The 14,528-nt window shown below is 51.1% G+C and overlaps 2 protein-coding genes across 5 annotated transcripts; one reads left to right on the top strand and one right to left on the bottom strand.

Moving 5' to 3' along the window:
* The first annotated feature begins 1,126 nt into the window (after window positions 1–1,126).
* Window positions 1,127–10,075, top strand: Uba7 (ubiquitin like modifier activating enzyme 7). Of its 2 annotated transcripts, XM_026384020.2 has the most exons (24): window positions 1,127–1,290; window positions 1,376–1,544; window positions 1,632–1,766; window positions 1,871–1,977; window positions 2,269–2,359; window positions 2,468–2,603; window positions 2,798–2,895; window positions 2,972–3,118; window positions 3,825–3,995; window positions 4,173–4,274; window positions 4,423–4,503; window positions 4,582–4,737; window positions 4,823–4,988; window positions 5,065–5,270; window positions 5,358–5,416; window positions 5,498–5,675; window positions 5,749–5,823; window positions 6,042–6,222; window positions 6,705–6,787; window positions 7,254–7,343; window positions 7,436–7,627; window positions 9,127–9,219; window positions 9,295–9,395; window positions 9,854–10,075. In XM_026384020.2, exons 1-24 carry the CDS (start codon window positions 1,235–1,237, stop codon window positions 9,981–9,983), a joined length of 3,003 nt encoding a protein of 1,000 aa, XP_026239805.2. In that variant the 5' UTR covers window positions 1,127–1,234; the 3' UTR covers window positions 9,984–10,075. The 2 variants fall into 2 exon arrangements, with proteins under 2 accessions (XP_026239805.2, XP_077651386.1); XM_077795260.1 differs by lacking the exon at window positions 1,127–1,290 and having other exon boundaries at window positions 1,457–1,544; window positions 1,732–1,977.
* A 202-nt stretch (window positions 10,076–10,277) lies between these two features.
* Window positions 10,278–12,039, bottom strand: Inka1 (inka box actin regulator 1). 3 transcript variants are annotated; one of them, XM_077793340.1, is made up of 3 exons: window positions 11,852–12,039; window positions 11,298–11,486; window positions 10,278–11,103 (listed from the first exon to the last, which is right to left on the bottom strand). In XM_077793340.1, exons 1-3 carry the CDS (start codon window positions 11,900–11,902, stop codon window positions 10,300–10,302), a joined length of 1,044 nt encoding a protein of 347 aa, XP_077649466.1. In that variant the 5' UTR covers window positions 11,903–12,039; the 3' UTR covers window positions 10,278–10,299. The 3 variants fall into 3 exon arrangements, with proteins under 3 accessions (XP_077649466.1, XP_026239779.1, XP_026239780.1); XM_026383994.1 differs by lacking the exon at window positions 11,298–11,486; XM_026383995.1 differs by lacking the exon at window positions 11,298–11,486 and having other exon boundaries at window positions 10,278–11,216; window positions 11,852–11,911.
* Window positions 12,040–14,528: the final 2,489 nt, after the last annotated feature.

The raw sequence follows: 14,528 nt of genomic DNA, 5'->3' as shown, positions 1-14,528 counted from the left end.
GCCTTGCTCAATTGCTGAGCCTGGCCTTGAATTTGAGATTCTCCTGTCTCAGCCTTCCAAGTAACTGGATTACAGATATGCGCCTCTGCGCTCGGCATTTTTTATGATTCCTTTTATAAGAAATATCCCAAATAGGCAGACCCCTAGAAACAGAAAGCATAATAACAGAAAGCATAATAGTGTTTGCTAGAGGATCACAGTGGGAGTGGAGGGAAAGAGTGGTAATTACTTAATGTGTTTGGGATGATGAAAAACCTTGAAGCTAAAGAAAGGTATAGGTTGCATGATATTGTGGGTGCACTCAATGCCACCTAATTATATGCTTTAAAATAGTTGGTTAATTTTTTTTCTGGTAATCTTAGGGATTGAACCCAGGGACCTTATGCATGCTAGGCACTGAGCTATACCCCTAGCCCCTAAAATAGTTAATTTTCATATACAAATTTCACCTCAATTTTTTGTTGTTTTTGTTTTTGTATTGGAGACTGAACTCAGGGATGCTCTATCACTGAAATAAATCCCCATCCCTTTTTATTTATTTATTTATTTTAATTTTGAAACAGATAGTATCTTGCTAAGTTGCTGAGGCTGGCCTTCAACTTTCAATCCTCCTGCCTCAACTACCAAGACACTGGAATTACAAGCATGTACTCCAGAGTCCATCTGAATTTCACCTCAATTGAAACAAAAGCAAAACCAAAAACTTATGACAGCCCTTGATTTAGCTGTTGTGGAGTTTTTTCGGTAGTTGTGGTTCATTCTCCAGACAACTGTCCCCAAATTGCTAAGACAAAAAATACAAACCTATAAAGGATACACTGGAATTCTCTATCCTATTTTTGTAACTTCTTTTAATCAATCTACAATTATTTAAAAAGAGAAGTTTAAAAGAAAAATGATGTGATTGTGGCTGCTCTGTGCTTCCTACCTTCAGTTCAGACTGCCTACCCTCTTATAATCCTGGGACTCATCCCAGGCAATAGACCTGGCAATTGGCCCACTGAGGTTGGGCATCTGTCCTAGCCTAGAGGCTGGGCAGGAGTCTGCTCAGAGTATATTCTCACTTTCACTTTTGCTTTCCCTGAAATGACAGAGGAATCAGGAAGGAGGTGGTAACCAACAGCTTTCTTTAGTCCCTTGGCTTTGCTGCCTGTTTGCTCTAGTTACAACCCCTGAGACCTGTGTGGTGCCACTTCCCACACAGAGACTATAGTTGTAAGCGCCAGGCCTGAAGATGAATATCCCAGAGCCTTCCATGTCGCTGGATGAGGAGATATACTCCCGGCAGCTGTGAGCCTTGAGGTGGATAGGGAGTGGGGTGGCCTTCAGACCTCTCTGATCTCTAGATGCCTGTCCTCCTACTTCCCATCCACAGGTATGTGCTGGGCCCACTTGCCATGCAGAGGATTCAGAAAGCCAAAGTCCTGCTATCTGGCCTGAAAGGCCTGGGGGCTGAGGTGGCCAAGAACCTGGTCCTGATGGGGATTGGCAGTCTCACTCTGCATGATCCCCATCCCACCTGCTGGTCTGACCTGGCTGCCCAGGTAAGGGTCCTGAGGGGCTCCAGGCTCTCAGACCAGGATGGGACCCAAGGGAAATCTCTTTGCTCATTCTGCACTGGATCTCCTTAGGTTTTCCTTTCAGAGAATGACTTGGAAAAGAACAGGGCTGATGCCTCTCAAAAACACTTGGCTCAACTCAATGAAGCTGTCCAGGTCTTTGTCCATACAGGTGACATCACGGAGGACCTACTGCTGAACTTCCAGGTAACTTCTCCAGTCCCAGTTTCTAGGCCAGTTTCCAGCTCTACTCTCAACAGAAGGGAGGCCTTGGCAGTGGTTCTGGCCTGCTGATCATGGTGTTCATCCAGGTGGTAGTGCTAACTGCCTCAAAGTTGGAGGAACAGCTGAAGGTGGGCACCTTGTGCCACAAGCATGGAATCTGCTTTGTAGTGGCTGATACCCGGGGCCTTGTGGGGTGAGTGAGATTGTCTGCCCAGCCTATACATCACAGCCAACAATTGGTCTCAGTGCTGTCCCCAATTCTAAGCTTGTTCCAGTGCCCTTCCACCCAACCTCAGGCCTGTCCCAGAACTTCCTGCAATTCTGGTCTTCAGTCCCACCCCTCTGGTTCTTCCAATCCAGCCTCCAGACCTGCCTTAGTAACAACAACAACAACAACAAAAAAATCTAGTTTCCAAACCTCTCCCAGCATTCCTAGTATCCCCTATTCTTAACTACAACTTGTGATCCTGGCCATTTACACTAGGCAGTTATTCTGTGACTTTGGTGAGAACTTCATTGTGCAGGACCCTACAGAGTCAGAGCCCCTGACAGCTGCTATCCAGCACATCTCCCAGGTGAGTACTGAGAAGTGGGTATTTACCTGCTGTCTAGGGAATTGTTGGTTGCCAAAGCCTGTGGAAAACAGGAATAGGCACACCTGAGACAAGCCACCTTCCACCCAGGGCTCTCCTGGCATTCTCACTCTGAGAAGAGAGGATAATAGAAACTCCTTCTGTGATGGGGACTTGGTAACTTTCTCAGGCATTGAGGGCATGGTTGAACTCAATGGCTGTTCTCCCCGGCCCATCCATGTACAGGGTAAGCCAACCCCATCCCACCCTGGGCTCAATGCCCAAGACCTCATTGATAGTAAATATAGTCTGGTCCTGGGGGATAGGTTTTCCTTTCACCTTTCCCAGGGTGCAATAAGGTCTGGGACACAGAAGTCAGGATGGGATATGGAAACTACCCAGGTTCAGGGATCATAATTTACTAGGTTAGATCTCTTTCAGAGGATGGGTCCTTGGAGATTGGGGACACAACAACTTTTTCCAGTTACTTGCATGGTGGGATTATTATTGAAGTCAAGAGATCCAAGACTGTGATACATGTAAGTGCAAGTGCATCTGAGATGGGAGTGTTCTGAAGTGTTCTAGACCTGACCCTAAACCAAGTATCCATTGCAGGAGCCCCTGAACATAGCCCTGCACCAGCCCCGGATGGTGGCTCAGAATCACCAGCAAGCCCATCGTGCCCACTGCCTACATCAGGCCTTCTGTGCACTGCACAAATTCCAGCAACTCCATGGCCGGCTGCCCCAACCCTGGGATCATGTGAGTGGTCCCACTATACCCCCTAGCCTTATTGGAGTTTCACTTGAGACCTCACCTCAGTGACAATTCACAGATTCAAGTTTGAACCCCAGAAACAATATCCCCACTTAAAAAAAATTTAAAAAAGGAAGAAGAAGCTGGGTACAGTGACAGACAGTTAAAATCCCAGTTACTTAGGAAGCTGAGGCAGGAGGATTGCAAATTCAAGGTCAGGGCTCCCCTGGCATTCTCACTCTGAGAAAAGAGGACAATAGACTCTCCTTCTGTGATGGGGACTTGATAATTTAAGGAGACCCTATCTTAAAATAAAATATAAGAAGGACTAAGGATGTAGCTCAGTGGAGAGCATCCCTGAGTTTAATCTTAGTACCAAAGGAAAAAAAAAGGAAGAGATGAAAATCACTATCTTTAAACTAGAGGCTGAGTCCACAGAAGTGCCAAGCACACAGCCTGGGGACCCCTGCTGTGTCCTAATCCATCAGAACCAAGTTGGAAGCTCCACTCAAATTGGTAAAGCCTCTTGGGCCTTTCTCTGGTGCAGGGCATCCTCTGGTTATGCTGCCCAGGCTAGAAATAGGACTAGGCCTTCGTACTTAGGCTTCTGCTTCCTCTTCTGTAGAACAGGGTGATAGCTACCTAAAGGCTTTAGGCGTGGGGGTTTCCAAGTCAGGCTGGATTGCAATGCCCATAGATTTCCACCCCACAGGCTGATGCAGAGATTGTGGTAGGTCTGGCACAGGCCCTGGAACCCCTGAAGGGCCGAGAAGAAGAGCCACTGGATGAGGCCCTACTGCGGACAATTGCCCTGAGTAGTGCTGGTGACTTGAGTCCCATGGCAGCCATTCTGGGAGCAGTGGCTGCCCAGGAAGTCCTGAAGGTGGGCACAGTCACAGGCAGGGATGAGGAAGGAGACGGGGAGGTATGTGGGTCAGTGAAACACCCAGTTACCAGACCATGGCCCTGGAGGCTTCACCAATCTAGGTACAGCCTTCAACTGTAATCTGAGGGGGTTAGAAGTTGGCAGAAACCCTTGGTGTAAAGTGCTGTCCCCTAGGCAATCTCCAGGAAGTTCATGCCCCTGGACCAGTGGCTATACTTTGACGCCCTTGATTGCCTTCCAGAAGATTCTCTTCCCAATCCTGAGGATTGTGCTCCGGTGAGTTCCTGGGGTAGGGGTGCAAACCTTGTTCAAAATCATGGCTAGGGAAGAAATGTGAAGAATGGATCTTAGGTCCTGATTCAGTGAAAGAATGAGATGCAGCATAAGCCAGCAGCCATCACTGACCACAGTCTGTGTCCTCCAGAGAGGCTGCCGTTATGATGGGCAAATCGCAGTGTTTGGGGCTGGTTTTCAGAAGAAACTGAGCCTCCAGCACTACTTCTTGGTGAGCTGTGGAATGGGGGTGGGAATGTCTTTGGGAGGCCAGGTCAGGCCCTTAGGCTAAAGTTGCTTCTACCTTCAGGTGGGCACTGGTGCCATTGGCTGTGAGCTGCTCAAAGACTTTGCTCTAGTGGGCCTAGGAGCAGGAGGCTGTGGTGGTGTGACTATTGCTGACATGGACCATGTAGAGCGCTCCAATCTCAGCCGTCAGTTTCTCTTCAGGACCCACGATGTTGGAGTAAGTGCTGGCCCCTCCCACACTCGTGTCCCAGACCGCCCTCCCATAATGTCCCATACCCAACATCTTCTTCCCTTCTTCCCAGAGGCCCAAGGCAGAGGTGGCTGCTGAAGCTGCTCAAAAACTGAACCCAGACTTACGGGTAACTCCATTCATTCGGTCACTAGATCCCACCACAGAGCACATCTTTGGGGACAACTTCTTCTCCAAAGTACATGGTGTGGTTGCTGCTCTGGACAGTTTTACAGCTCGTGAGTGCCTGATTTAGAGCTCAGCCCCTTGCCCAGGCAGGTCAGCCTCATTCCTGACCCTTTGCTCCCTTGTCAGGGCACTATGTGGCTGCTCGCTGTACCCACTATCTGAAGCCACTGTTGGAGGCAGGTACACAGGGCACCTGGGGCAGTGCTTCAGTGTTTATACCACATGTAACTGAGGTCTACAGTGGCCCTGTCTCAGCTTCAGCTTCTGAGGATGTCCCCCACCCTGTCTGTACTGGGCGATACTTCCCAAGCACAGCTGAGCACTCCCTGCAGGTGAGCACACCTCACTCCACCAAGCTCAGCTCTCAACTGCATATATGTTCCTTATCTGACACTTTATTGTCCTTCCTTCCACCACAGTGGGCTCGGAATGAATTTGAAGCACTCTTTCAACTATCTGCAAAGACCATCAACCAACAGTAAGGCCACACAGAGAGGTGGAAGAAGGTTTAGGGCTCCAAGCACAGGGCTTAGCTTCAAACTTCCTCCTTTCTCCACAGGGCACGTACTTCCCTGGCAGACATGGATAGGCAACAGATACTGACTTTACTACGGCTGGGTGTCCTAGGACAGCGCCCACAGACCTGGCAAGACTGCGTGGTGTGGGCCCTTGGTCAATGGCAATTCTGCTTCCATTATGGCATCACACAGCTACTGAAACACTTCCCACCTGATAAAGTAGGTGGCAAGGGGTTGGGTGGTCGAGGGTTCATGGGGACCAGACTCAGCCCAATAGCCTATCTTTTTCTAGGTGCTTGAGGATGGAACTCCATTCTGGTCAAGTCCCAAACAGTGTCCCCAGCCCTTGGAATTTGACGCCAACCAGGTGAGTGGGAATCCTTGGGGAGCCTTGAGATAGAGATATGGCCCTCAGAGCAGAGGAAGTCATCTCTGCATTCTGTAGAAATGCAGATTCTGATCGCCATGTTTGTGTATTTTGGGGTATCTATATGTGTGGCAAGCAGGTGCTCAAACAGATTCACAAATGGACATACATGCTCACTCATGGCCATGTCTCTGCTGCTACTCTTGGTCTTGATGCAGGATATGCACCTCCTCTATGTGCTGGCAGCTGCCAACCTATATGCTCAGATGCATGGGATTCCTGGCTCATCAGATCAAACTGCACTCAGGGAGCTGCTGAAGTTACCACAGCCTGATCCCCAGCACCTGTCCCTCATCTTCACTAATAACTTAGAGCTGACTTGGGCTTCTGCTGAGTTTGGTGAGACCCTTGGCCCTGGCCCCCATACTGTCATTAAAAGGCTTGACCCTGACTTTAGCCTATCCTATAGAAGCAAGGTAGGGCTTGAGAGCCCTATAGCCAACTTAGTATATCTCAAGCCCTCTTTCCATGCTCTCCTCTAGGCTTAGCCACATTCTCTAGCCCCTCAGTAGATCCTTTCCCTGCTGCCTACTCCATATCCCAGTTCTTTTTTTTAACACTGAAACTCTTCAAACCCAGCCTCAGCAACTTATCAAGGCCCTATGCATCTTTGTGAGACCTTGCTTCAAAATAAAAAATAAAAGGGCTCATTGGTTAAGTGCCCTTGGGTTCCATCCCTGGTATCCCCCCATGCCCCCCCCCCCGAAAAAAAGAGTGTAGTAACTGGCAGACTTAGCAAAAACCAAGAATAGGCACTAGACTCCAGGAAGAGTGTAGGAGACAGGGGCTAAGGACTACCCCAACATCCCCTCTCCTCATAGGCCCTGAGATGTTGAAGAAACTGCAAGAAGCTCTGGAAGTCTGGGGCAAGTTTCCTCCCCTGAAGCCTCTGATGTTTGAGAAGGTGGGATCTTAAGTTGGTGTAAGGTATTGGGCTAGGGAAGTTGTGGGCGAAGGTGAGGAACAAAGAGGGTTGATTGAGAATCCCTGAGTTCTCTTCCAGTAGGTACCTGGAAGCAGCTCACCTTCCTTGAACCTCAGCCTCACTATGTGACAAGGGGGAGATGGTGAGCTCCTTCCTACCTACAAAACTGTGTAAAGACCTCCTGGGCCTCACTTCACACACCTGTAGTCCCAGCAACTCAAGAAGCTGAGACAGGGATCAGAAGTTTGAGGCCAGCCTGGGCAATTTAGAGAAACCCTGTCTTAATGTAAAGTAAAAAGGGCTGGGAATATAGCTCGGAATAAAGCACTTCTGGGTACTCCACAGTACTACAAAAAAATAAAACTGTGCATCTACAGTGGCACACAGTTGACCAAGGGAATGGGCACATTTTAGTATTAATGCTACTGTGATTTGGGCCTCACAGGATGACAGCAACTTTCACATGGACTTTGTGACAGCCGCAGCCAGCCTTCGATGTCAAAACTATGGGATCATACCAGTCAACTGTTCTCAGGTAACCGGACCCCTTAGGGCTCAGTCCTGGAAGTAGAGGCTAAACTTTAGCTCTAAAGCTTATTTTCTAACCAAATCTCCTGTCCTTAACAGAGCAAACGAATTGTGGGCCAGATTATACCAGCCATTGCCACCACTATAGCAGCTGTGGCAGGTCTGGTGGGCCTGGAACTGTATAAGGTAGTGTATGGGGAACGGCCCCTTAGTGCCTTTCGTCATAGCTATCTGCACCTGGCTGAAAACAACTTCATGCGTTGGGTGCCTTCTGCTCCAGCTACCCAGATGGTGAGTCCTTGATATCTTACCCTTACCCCTGCTAATTTTGGGCTTTCCTGCATCTTCCCAAACAGGCCCTACTCTAGCTGTGGCCTCACTCCAGAACCCAGACTGTGGAGGAGTTCTCAAGACTCCCTCCAGCCCCCTTCCTGCTATGAAGCCAGGCTGAGACCTGTCAGACACAGGAAGCAGCCATCAGCCTTTCCTCCCACCCCACTCCAATCCAGGGTCTGGGGGGGGTGCAGCTTTAACTCATTAGTGGAGCCAGACATCCTCACAACCTCCTCCTTCCCAGAAGTTTTCCTGAGGGGGTAGATAGTGAGGAGGGGGAATTTGTAGGTAAGGGGAATCATGGCCCCACCTCTAGAAAGATGTAGGGCCCTGGCCTGCCCCCTCCAAGGTGAATTAAAGGGCACTAGATTTGCCACTAGCAATGTGGAACAACAGCCCTGTGTGTGTGATTGTCACAGATGTGAGTGCACCAAAGTCTGGGCATCCCTGGTGTGTAGGTGTGAAGGGAGAAAGCTTGCACATCTGTGAGCCAGATGGGAATGCAAGGCTCTCCTCGATGTGGACATGCATGGATGTGTATGTGGGTATACATGTGGGTGTTCCTGGGCTTGTGTGCATATGTTCCTGTGAGTGCAGGACAGGGACTATCTCCAAATTGTGTGCCCAGACTTTGTAGTAGTGGTATTTCCTTGGGGCATAAGAAAGAGGATAGAGGGAATGCTGTTGTCAGGGGAAAAGCCAAAGGTCAAAGGTCACTGGCAAAGGCCCTAGCCTTTGCCAAGCAGCCCTAGGGTCCCTCTGGACACAACACGTAGAGCCCTTTAGTAAGACACCCCACCTCTAACCAGCACACAGGCTGCTTTGTCTGTGGAATGGAGGAAGAGTCTCTAACCTAGTCTCATCTTGACCCCAGTATGTTTTCTTAGGGGCTGGCAAGGTCCCCCATCCTAGACTCTGGCTGTCCGCCACTCTTCTGTCCTCAACTCTAGGCATCAGAAACTCAACTGGACAGGAACAGGAGGCTTCTATAGACTGTGTCTCTGCTGGGATCTCTGGGCCAGTAGGGCTCCAGTAGACACTGTACTATGGCCTCCTGTGTGCCTAAAACTAGTCAAAGGCTCTAAAAGTAAGGATGAGGGAATAGAATGTATCCTCCCGCTCCTAGCCTTGCATTTGAGGAACAAGCAGCTTTATCAGAGACTCCAGTAGCCTAGCTCTGGCTTCCTCAGGAAGCACCACCCCTTTAGTCCCCCTCAACTGGCCTGTATGATGGATCAGTCTGTTTCCCTGTGTGGGCCCCATAGCCCCATTTCCTGTGCTGGCCTCAGCCTGGGCAGGGAGGGGGCTGAGACTCTGGGCCCAGATCCCACCCTCTGCTCCCCCCCCTCACTTCCTGCTTCTAGTCTAGCTCCTCCCCTAGAAAAGGCTGCTAGTAACTGGGACAGGGGTTATCCATTTAGTGAAAACTCTCACTCATCCTCACCCCCACCCCCTAGTTCAATTGCCTGAAGTGGACTTCTTGGTCCCGCTTGAAGGTGCCTGCTGGACAGCCTGAGAGGACACTGGAGTCACTGCTGGCCCATCTCCAGGTGTGCCCTGACCCCACCCTGCCCCCAAGTCCAACCCAGCCTGGCCCAGTGGGTATCTGACCTGTATCTGTCTAGGAACAATATGGACTAAGGGTAAGGATGCTTCTGTATGACCAAGCCCTGCTCTATTCGGCACGATGGTCATCTCAAAAGCAGGCCCAGCGCCTGTCCCTCAGGTGAGCCCACAGCCAGCTCTAGCTAGGCCCTGCTTGCCCCTGGAGGTTGAGGATGGGGTACACACAGCCTTTCTTTTTCCTAACCCCATTCTAGGCCCCTCACACCTTTCTGAAGCATTCTTTCACCAAATGGGGCAAGCAAATGGACTGGGGGCAGGGCGAGAGCCTAAGGAGGGGCCTTTGGGAGCTCTCTTAGCCAGCTCCACCAGCCCCCAACCCTCTCTGCTCAGCTGCCCTTTCACAGCCCCACTCCCAGGGGACCTACAGCTTCCTGCCTCTTGCCCGCCCCACCAGCTGCTCCTAAAATAGTTTCAGATGTTTCCTGTCTTGAGCTGCTCCTGCTTGTGGTCTGGGCTCCTGAAGGCTCTGTAGCACCCTCTAGTCCATGCCAAGTTATCCTCTGTCTACCTCAGCTCACCTGCCCAATCTCCCCTAACCTGCCTCCCCCCCCATACCAGGGTGACAGAACTGGTTCAGCAGGTGACCGGCCAGGTGCCTGAACCTGGACTTCAGGTACTAGTACTGGAGCTGAGCTGTGAGGGTGAGGAAGAAGAAATGGCCTTACCACTTCTGCACTACAAATTGTAACAAGGCAGCCACTGCCCTACCACTTGGCTCTATGGAGATCTGCCCAAAAGCCCTGCATCTTGATCCCACAGCAGACACATAATAAATGCTTGTTGAAGGAAGGCATAGTGGAAAACATGGATGACAGAACACAGGGCAATAAATCACATGGGCAAGTGACACGGGCAAGACAACACTCTGTAAGAGTGAGGAAAGGGCTTTAGATTTGCCTCCCCCGACTGTGCCTCACAAGGCTGGGACCACCTCCTCAATCCTCAGGGGTATGGAACCAACAGTCTAGAAAAAGGCCTTTATTGTCCCAGGCTAGAAGGCAGGGTCAGAGATAACTGACATCATTGTAAATGATGGGCTGGCGACTGCGGCAGCTCATGAGGGCTGCAAAGCGTGATAGGTCCGCAGGCAGTTCAGATTCTGCGTGAGGTGGGCATGACAGCCGCTTTCCTGCCATAGCTGCCCTACGAGCCCTGGACAGCCTGCGCCGCAACTGCTCAGAGAGACCAAGCAGAAATTGGGGGGGTCGAGCTCGGGCACGGGGTATGCCTCCATCACTCCCCTCACTTGCTGCCTCAGGCAGCTCCATCCAGTTGTGAACTAAGTCAGCAAAACAGTTGTCCCCCAGCACCAGGGGCTGGCGACTACGTCCCCTGTTCAGCAGGGCTGCTGTCCAGTCCTCTGCTTCCAATCCCTGCCAGTGCTCCAGGCAGGCGTCTGGAGTAGACTTGGGCCGTGGACGGTGGTGGGCAGGTGGTATGCTGGCTACAGATGCCCTGTTAAGCAGGGGGAGATCACTGACTGAGAGGCGCTGGGTATGAGGGAGCCGTCCTGGGAGTGTAGGGCGCGGGAGTACAGAAAGCTCTTCCTCTCGCCATGTGCTGCCTGACACTTCTGAGAAGCCAGAGTCCCAGTCTAGGGCATGCTCCCTTGGGCCCCTCAAGGCTGCACCCCTATCTTCTGCCACCAAGGCTTCCTCCTCCTCTTCCTCTTCCACACAGCAGACAGAATCCTCTTCCAAGGCATTTGAAGCCCTAAGTTGATGGCCAGACTGCACACCAGGATCAGTTTTAGGGGGTGGCTGCAAGGGGCCAGGCATAGGGGATGAGCCTGTATCCCGACCGCACAACTGAAGGGGAAGAAAGGGTACAAGTCATAGGGGTATCATTTGTCACCCCTGCCTGCCTGGCCAGGCCAGCCATGAAAATAAAGCATCCAAGAGGGCTTGATAGGTGTGCTGGCCTGGGCAACAAGGCAGAAAGTGAGCACAGGGCTGGCATGGGGGCACAGAAACACGAAGCTCGTGTGGCTTCCATTGCAGACCTGGTGGCAGTCTGGCAGGCTGCAGCACGCAGAGCTGGACAAGTCGGCACCCGCCACTGGGGCGGGCCGGCAGGGTTGTGGGCCTGCATCGGGAAGTAAGTCCTGCCCAGGGTCTGGAGGGGAGGCATCCCGTGCCTTTTGGATGATGCATATCCCCAAAGCGTCTTTCAAAGAAAGACTTGGTGCTTTCTAAGTGAGGGGTGGAGGAACAAGGTACAGGTCAGAGGTAGGGGGCGTCCACAGCAACGCCGGAACCTCTTTAGATCCTTGGCGCCTCTGCCCCACCTCAAAAGAAGTCCTCCTCACTATCCTCCTCCCCCGCTGCCCAGCGGCACAGCCAGCGGGGCGGCTGTTACCTGATGCCCAGAACAGCTCTCAACTGTCCAGAAACTCAAGGCGGGCCATCTGGGCCAGCTACACTGCACCGCCCCGCCCCGCCCCCATCCCTCCTGGATGGGCACCCGAACGACCCCGCACGCGTTTGTTTTCCTGGCAGGGCGGCAGCTGGGCACCCCACATAGGTCCTCACGACCACGCCCACTCCCAAGCCTCACCAGTTCCCAGCGGAGCTGGCTCAGGAAGCTGTCAAGTCGAGCGCTGTGCATGTCGGTGCCGGAGCTCCCGCCAGCCCTGCCAATTCCTCCTCGACTCCCAGCAGGAGCGACGCGGAGAAGGCTCGGGTGGCCAGCCAGCGGCGCCCTCGCCCTGCGCCTTGCTAAGAGAATCCTCACACTGCTGAACTCCCGCCGCCACCGCCGCCCCAACATCTGGCAGCCACGCCCCGCCCCCGGCGCCGCAGCCAATGGGGGCGGGGCGAAGTTGAAGCGGCCCCGCCCCCGAAGCCTGGCGGGATGAGTGAATTGGGCGTCCCGTTTCTGCACTAGCTCTGCGGGGAGGGGAGAGGCTGTAATTGGAAACTGGACAGTGCCCATTCCGCTACCCCTGATGCCTTGGAAGGTTTAGCTAACCCTGTGTTCGTTGCGTAACGAAGTATAGGTCCTTTCCCCAGGGTGGTCTCCCCTTCCCCATATGTTCTCTCGTGAAATAGCAGTCCCTCCCACCAGGGCCTCGTGGGGCGACCACAAGTGAGCAGAGGGCCAGATCCTTGTACTCGACAATGTTGTGGCCCATTAGGGGTATGACCTGTTCCTTAGGCTGGCCTCGACAATCCCTGGAAATGACAGGAGCGAGGTTCGGCCCCTCTGAGTACTCAGGGATTGCAGGACTTCATAGCAGCGTAAAGAACCAGGCTTCAGAAATCCCACCTCAGTGCGGTCCCGCTTTGTGTTGTGCTAGGTTTGATCGCCCTCTAGTGGGGAGCGCGCGCCTAGCTTCAAGTTCAGAAGCGACTTCAGACCATCCGCAAGCCCTGTGACTGTCACCGTGTAAAGACTGAGGGAGACAGTGAGAATGATCAGAAACCTGTCCGCTGAGATTACTCCATAATCAGAGGCTAAATTCAAGGGTATAGTGTAACAGGAAACCGACTGTACCTGTCAGCAGACAGGAAAATATGGGGCAATGGAGTAGTCTGAAGAAGAGGTCTCTCAGAGCAGTGACATCAGGGTGCAACCTTAGTCATTGTGAGGAGGTCAAGAAGACAGGCATTCTAGCCGGTAGGGGTGGCATTCCTCTCCAGTCCTGACTACTTGGGATGCTGAGGCAAGAGGGTGGCAAGTTGGAGGCCAGCCTGGGCAACTTAGTGAGACTGTATCTCAAAATAAGATTTTAAATAAGATTTTTAAAAGAGCTGAGGTTGTAGCTCAGTAATAGAGGGAGAACAAGTTCTTTTGTAGTGAATGACCTGGACTGGTTCCTGTTTGATAATATCAGCTGCTTTGGGAGAACAACTCTGTAATAAGAGTGGAGGCTCCTGCCTTCATCAAGGCAAGAAAGGTGAAGTCTTGGGATGGTGCACAGCAGGTAGATAGAAGAGGACCACTTTAGGGTATGTTTTGTAGCTAAAATTAAGCCTCTTTCTTTCTTTCTTTCTTTCTTTTTTTTTTTTTGCACTGGGGATTGAACCCAGGGTACTATACCACTGAGTTACATCCACAGTCCTTTTCATTTTTCACTTTGAGGCAAGATCTTGTTAAGTTCAAGCTGGCCTGGAATTAGCAGTCCTCCTGCCTCCTGCCTCAACCTACCAAATAGCTGGGATTACAGTTGTGCACCACTGTGCCCAGTCTCCAGTGGCGCAATAGGTCTGAACAAGACTTGGGACATGAATTAGACAGAGATGGTAAACAGTGAAGACTATGCCCTGGAACAACCCACTGGATAGAGGTAGGGGAGACGAAACAGAACCAGCAAAGGAGCTGAGCAAGAGTAGTTGGGACGTGGGAGAAACCTGAAAGAATATGGAGATTTAGGATCCAAAGGGAGCAAACATCAAACTCTGGAGAATGTGAGGATGGAGAACAAACTGCTGGCTACAGAGCTGAGTACTGTGGCATGTGCCTATAGTCCCAGTTACTCAGGAAGCTGAGGCAGGAGGATCAGATAACTTAAGCCCAGAAATTCAAGTACAGGCATGTGCCACCACGCCCAGCATGAAGAAAACTGTTTTTAAAAACTAGCATAGAAAGGGGCTGGGATTGTGACTCAGTGGTAAAGCTCTTGCCTAGGATGTGTGAAACACTGGGTTCCATCCTCAGCACCACATAAAAAAAATAAACAAAAACTATGTTAAATGGGAAAATTTCAAAGATAGAGTTCTGTAGATACTCATCCAACTGACAGTAAGATCAATATATAGGATATCCTGACCAGACACAGTGGTGCATGCCTGTAATCCCAGCAACTCAGGAGGCTGAGGAAGGGGGGTTGCAAGTTTGAGACCAGCCTCAGCAATTTAGTAAGGCCTTAAGTAACTTAGAAAGACCCTGACTCAGGTTGGGATTGTGGCTCAGCTGTAGAGTACTCCCCTATCACGGGTGGGACCCGGGGTTCGATCCTCAGCACCACATAAAATAATAATAATAATAAAGGCATTGTGTTGTGTCCATCTACACCAAAAAGATATTTAAAAAAAAAGGAAGACCCTGTCTCAAAATAAAAATGTAAAAGGACTGGGGATGCAGCTCAATAGTAAAGTGCCATTGGGCTCAATCCCTAGTACCAAAATTAATTAATTAGTTAATTATTTTTTTAAAAAATATAGCATGCCAGGTGCAGTGGTGCATGCCTATAATCCCAGCAATTCAGGAGGCTGAGGCAGGAGGACCACGA

This window comes from Urocitellus parryii, chromosome 2, assembly GCF_045843805.1.
Source record: "Urocitellus parryii isolate mUroPar1 chromosome 2, mUroPar1.hap1, whole genome shotgun sequence".
Taxonomy (NCBI): Eukaryota; Metazoa; Chordata; class Mammalia; order Rodentia; family Sciuridae; genus Urocitellus; species Urocitellus parryii.
This window is presented reverse-complemented; position numbering and strand designations above follow the sequence as displayed.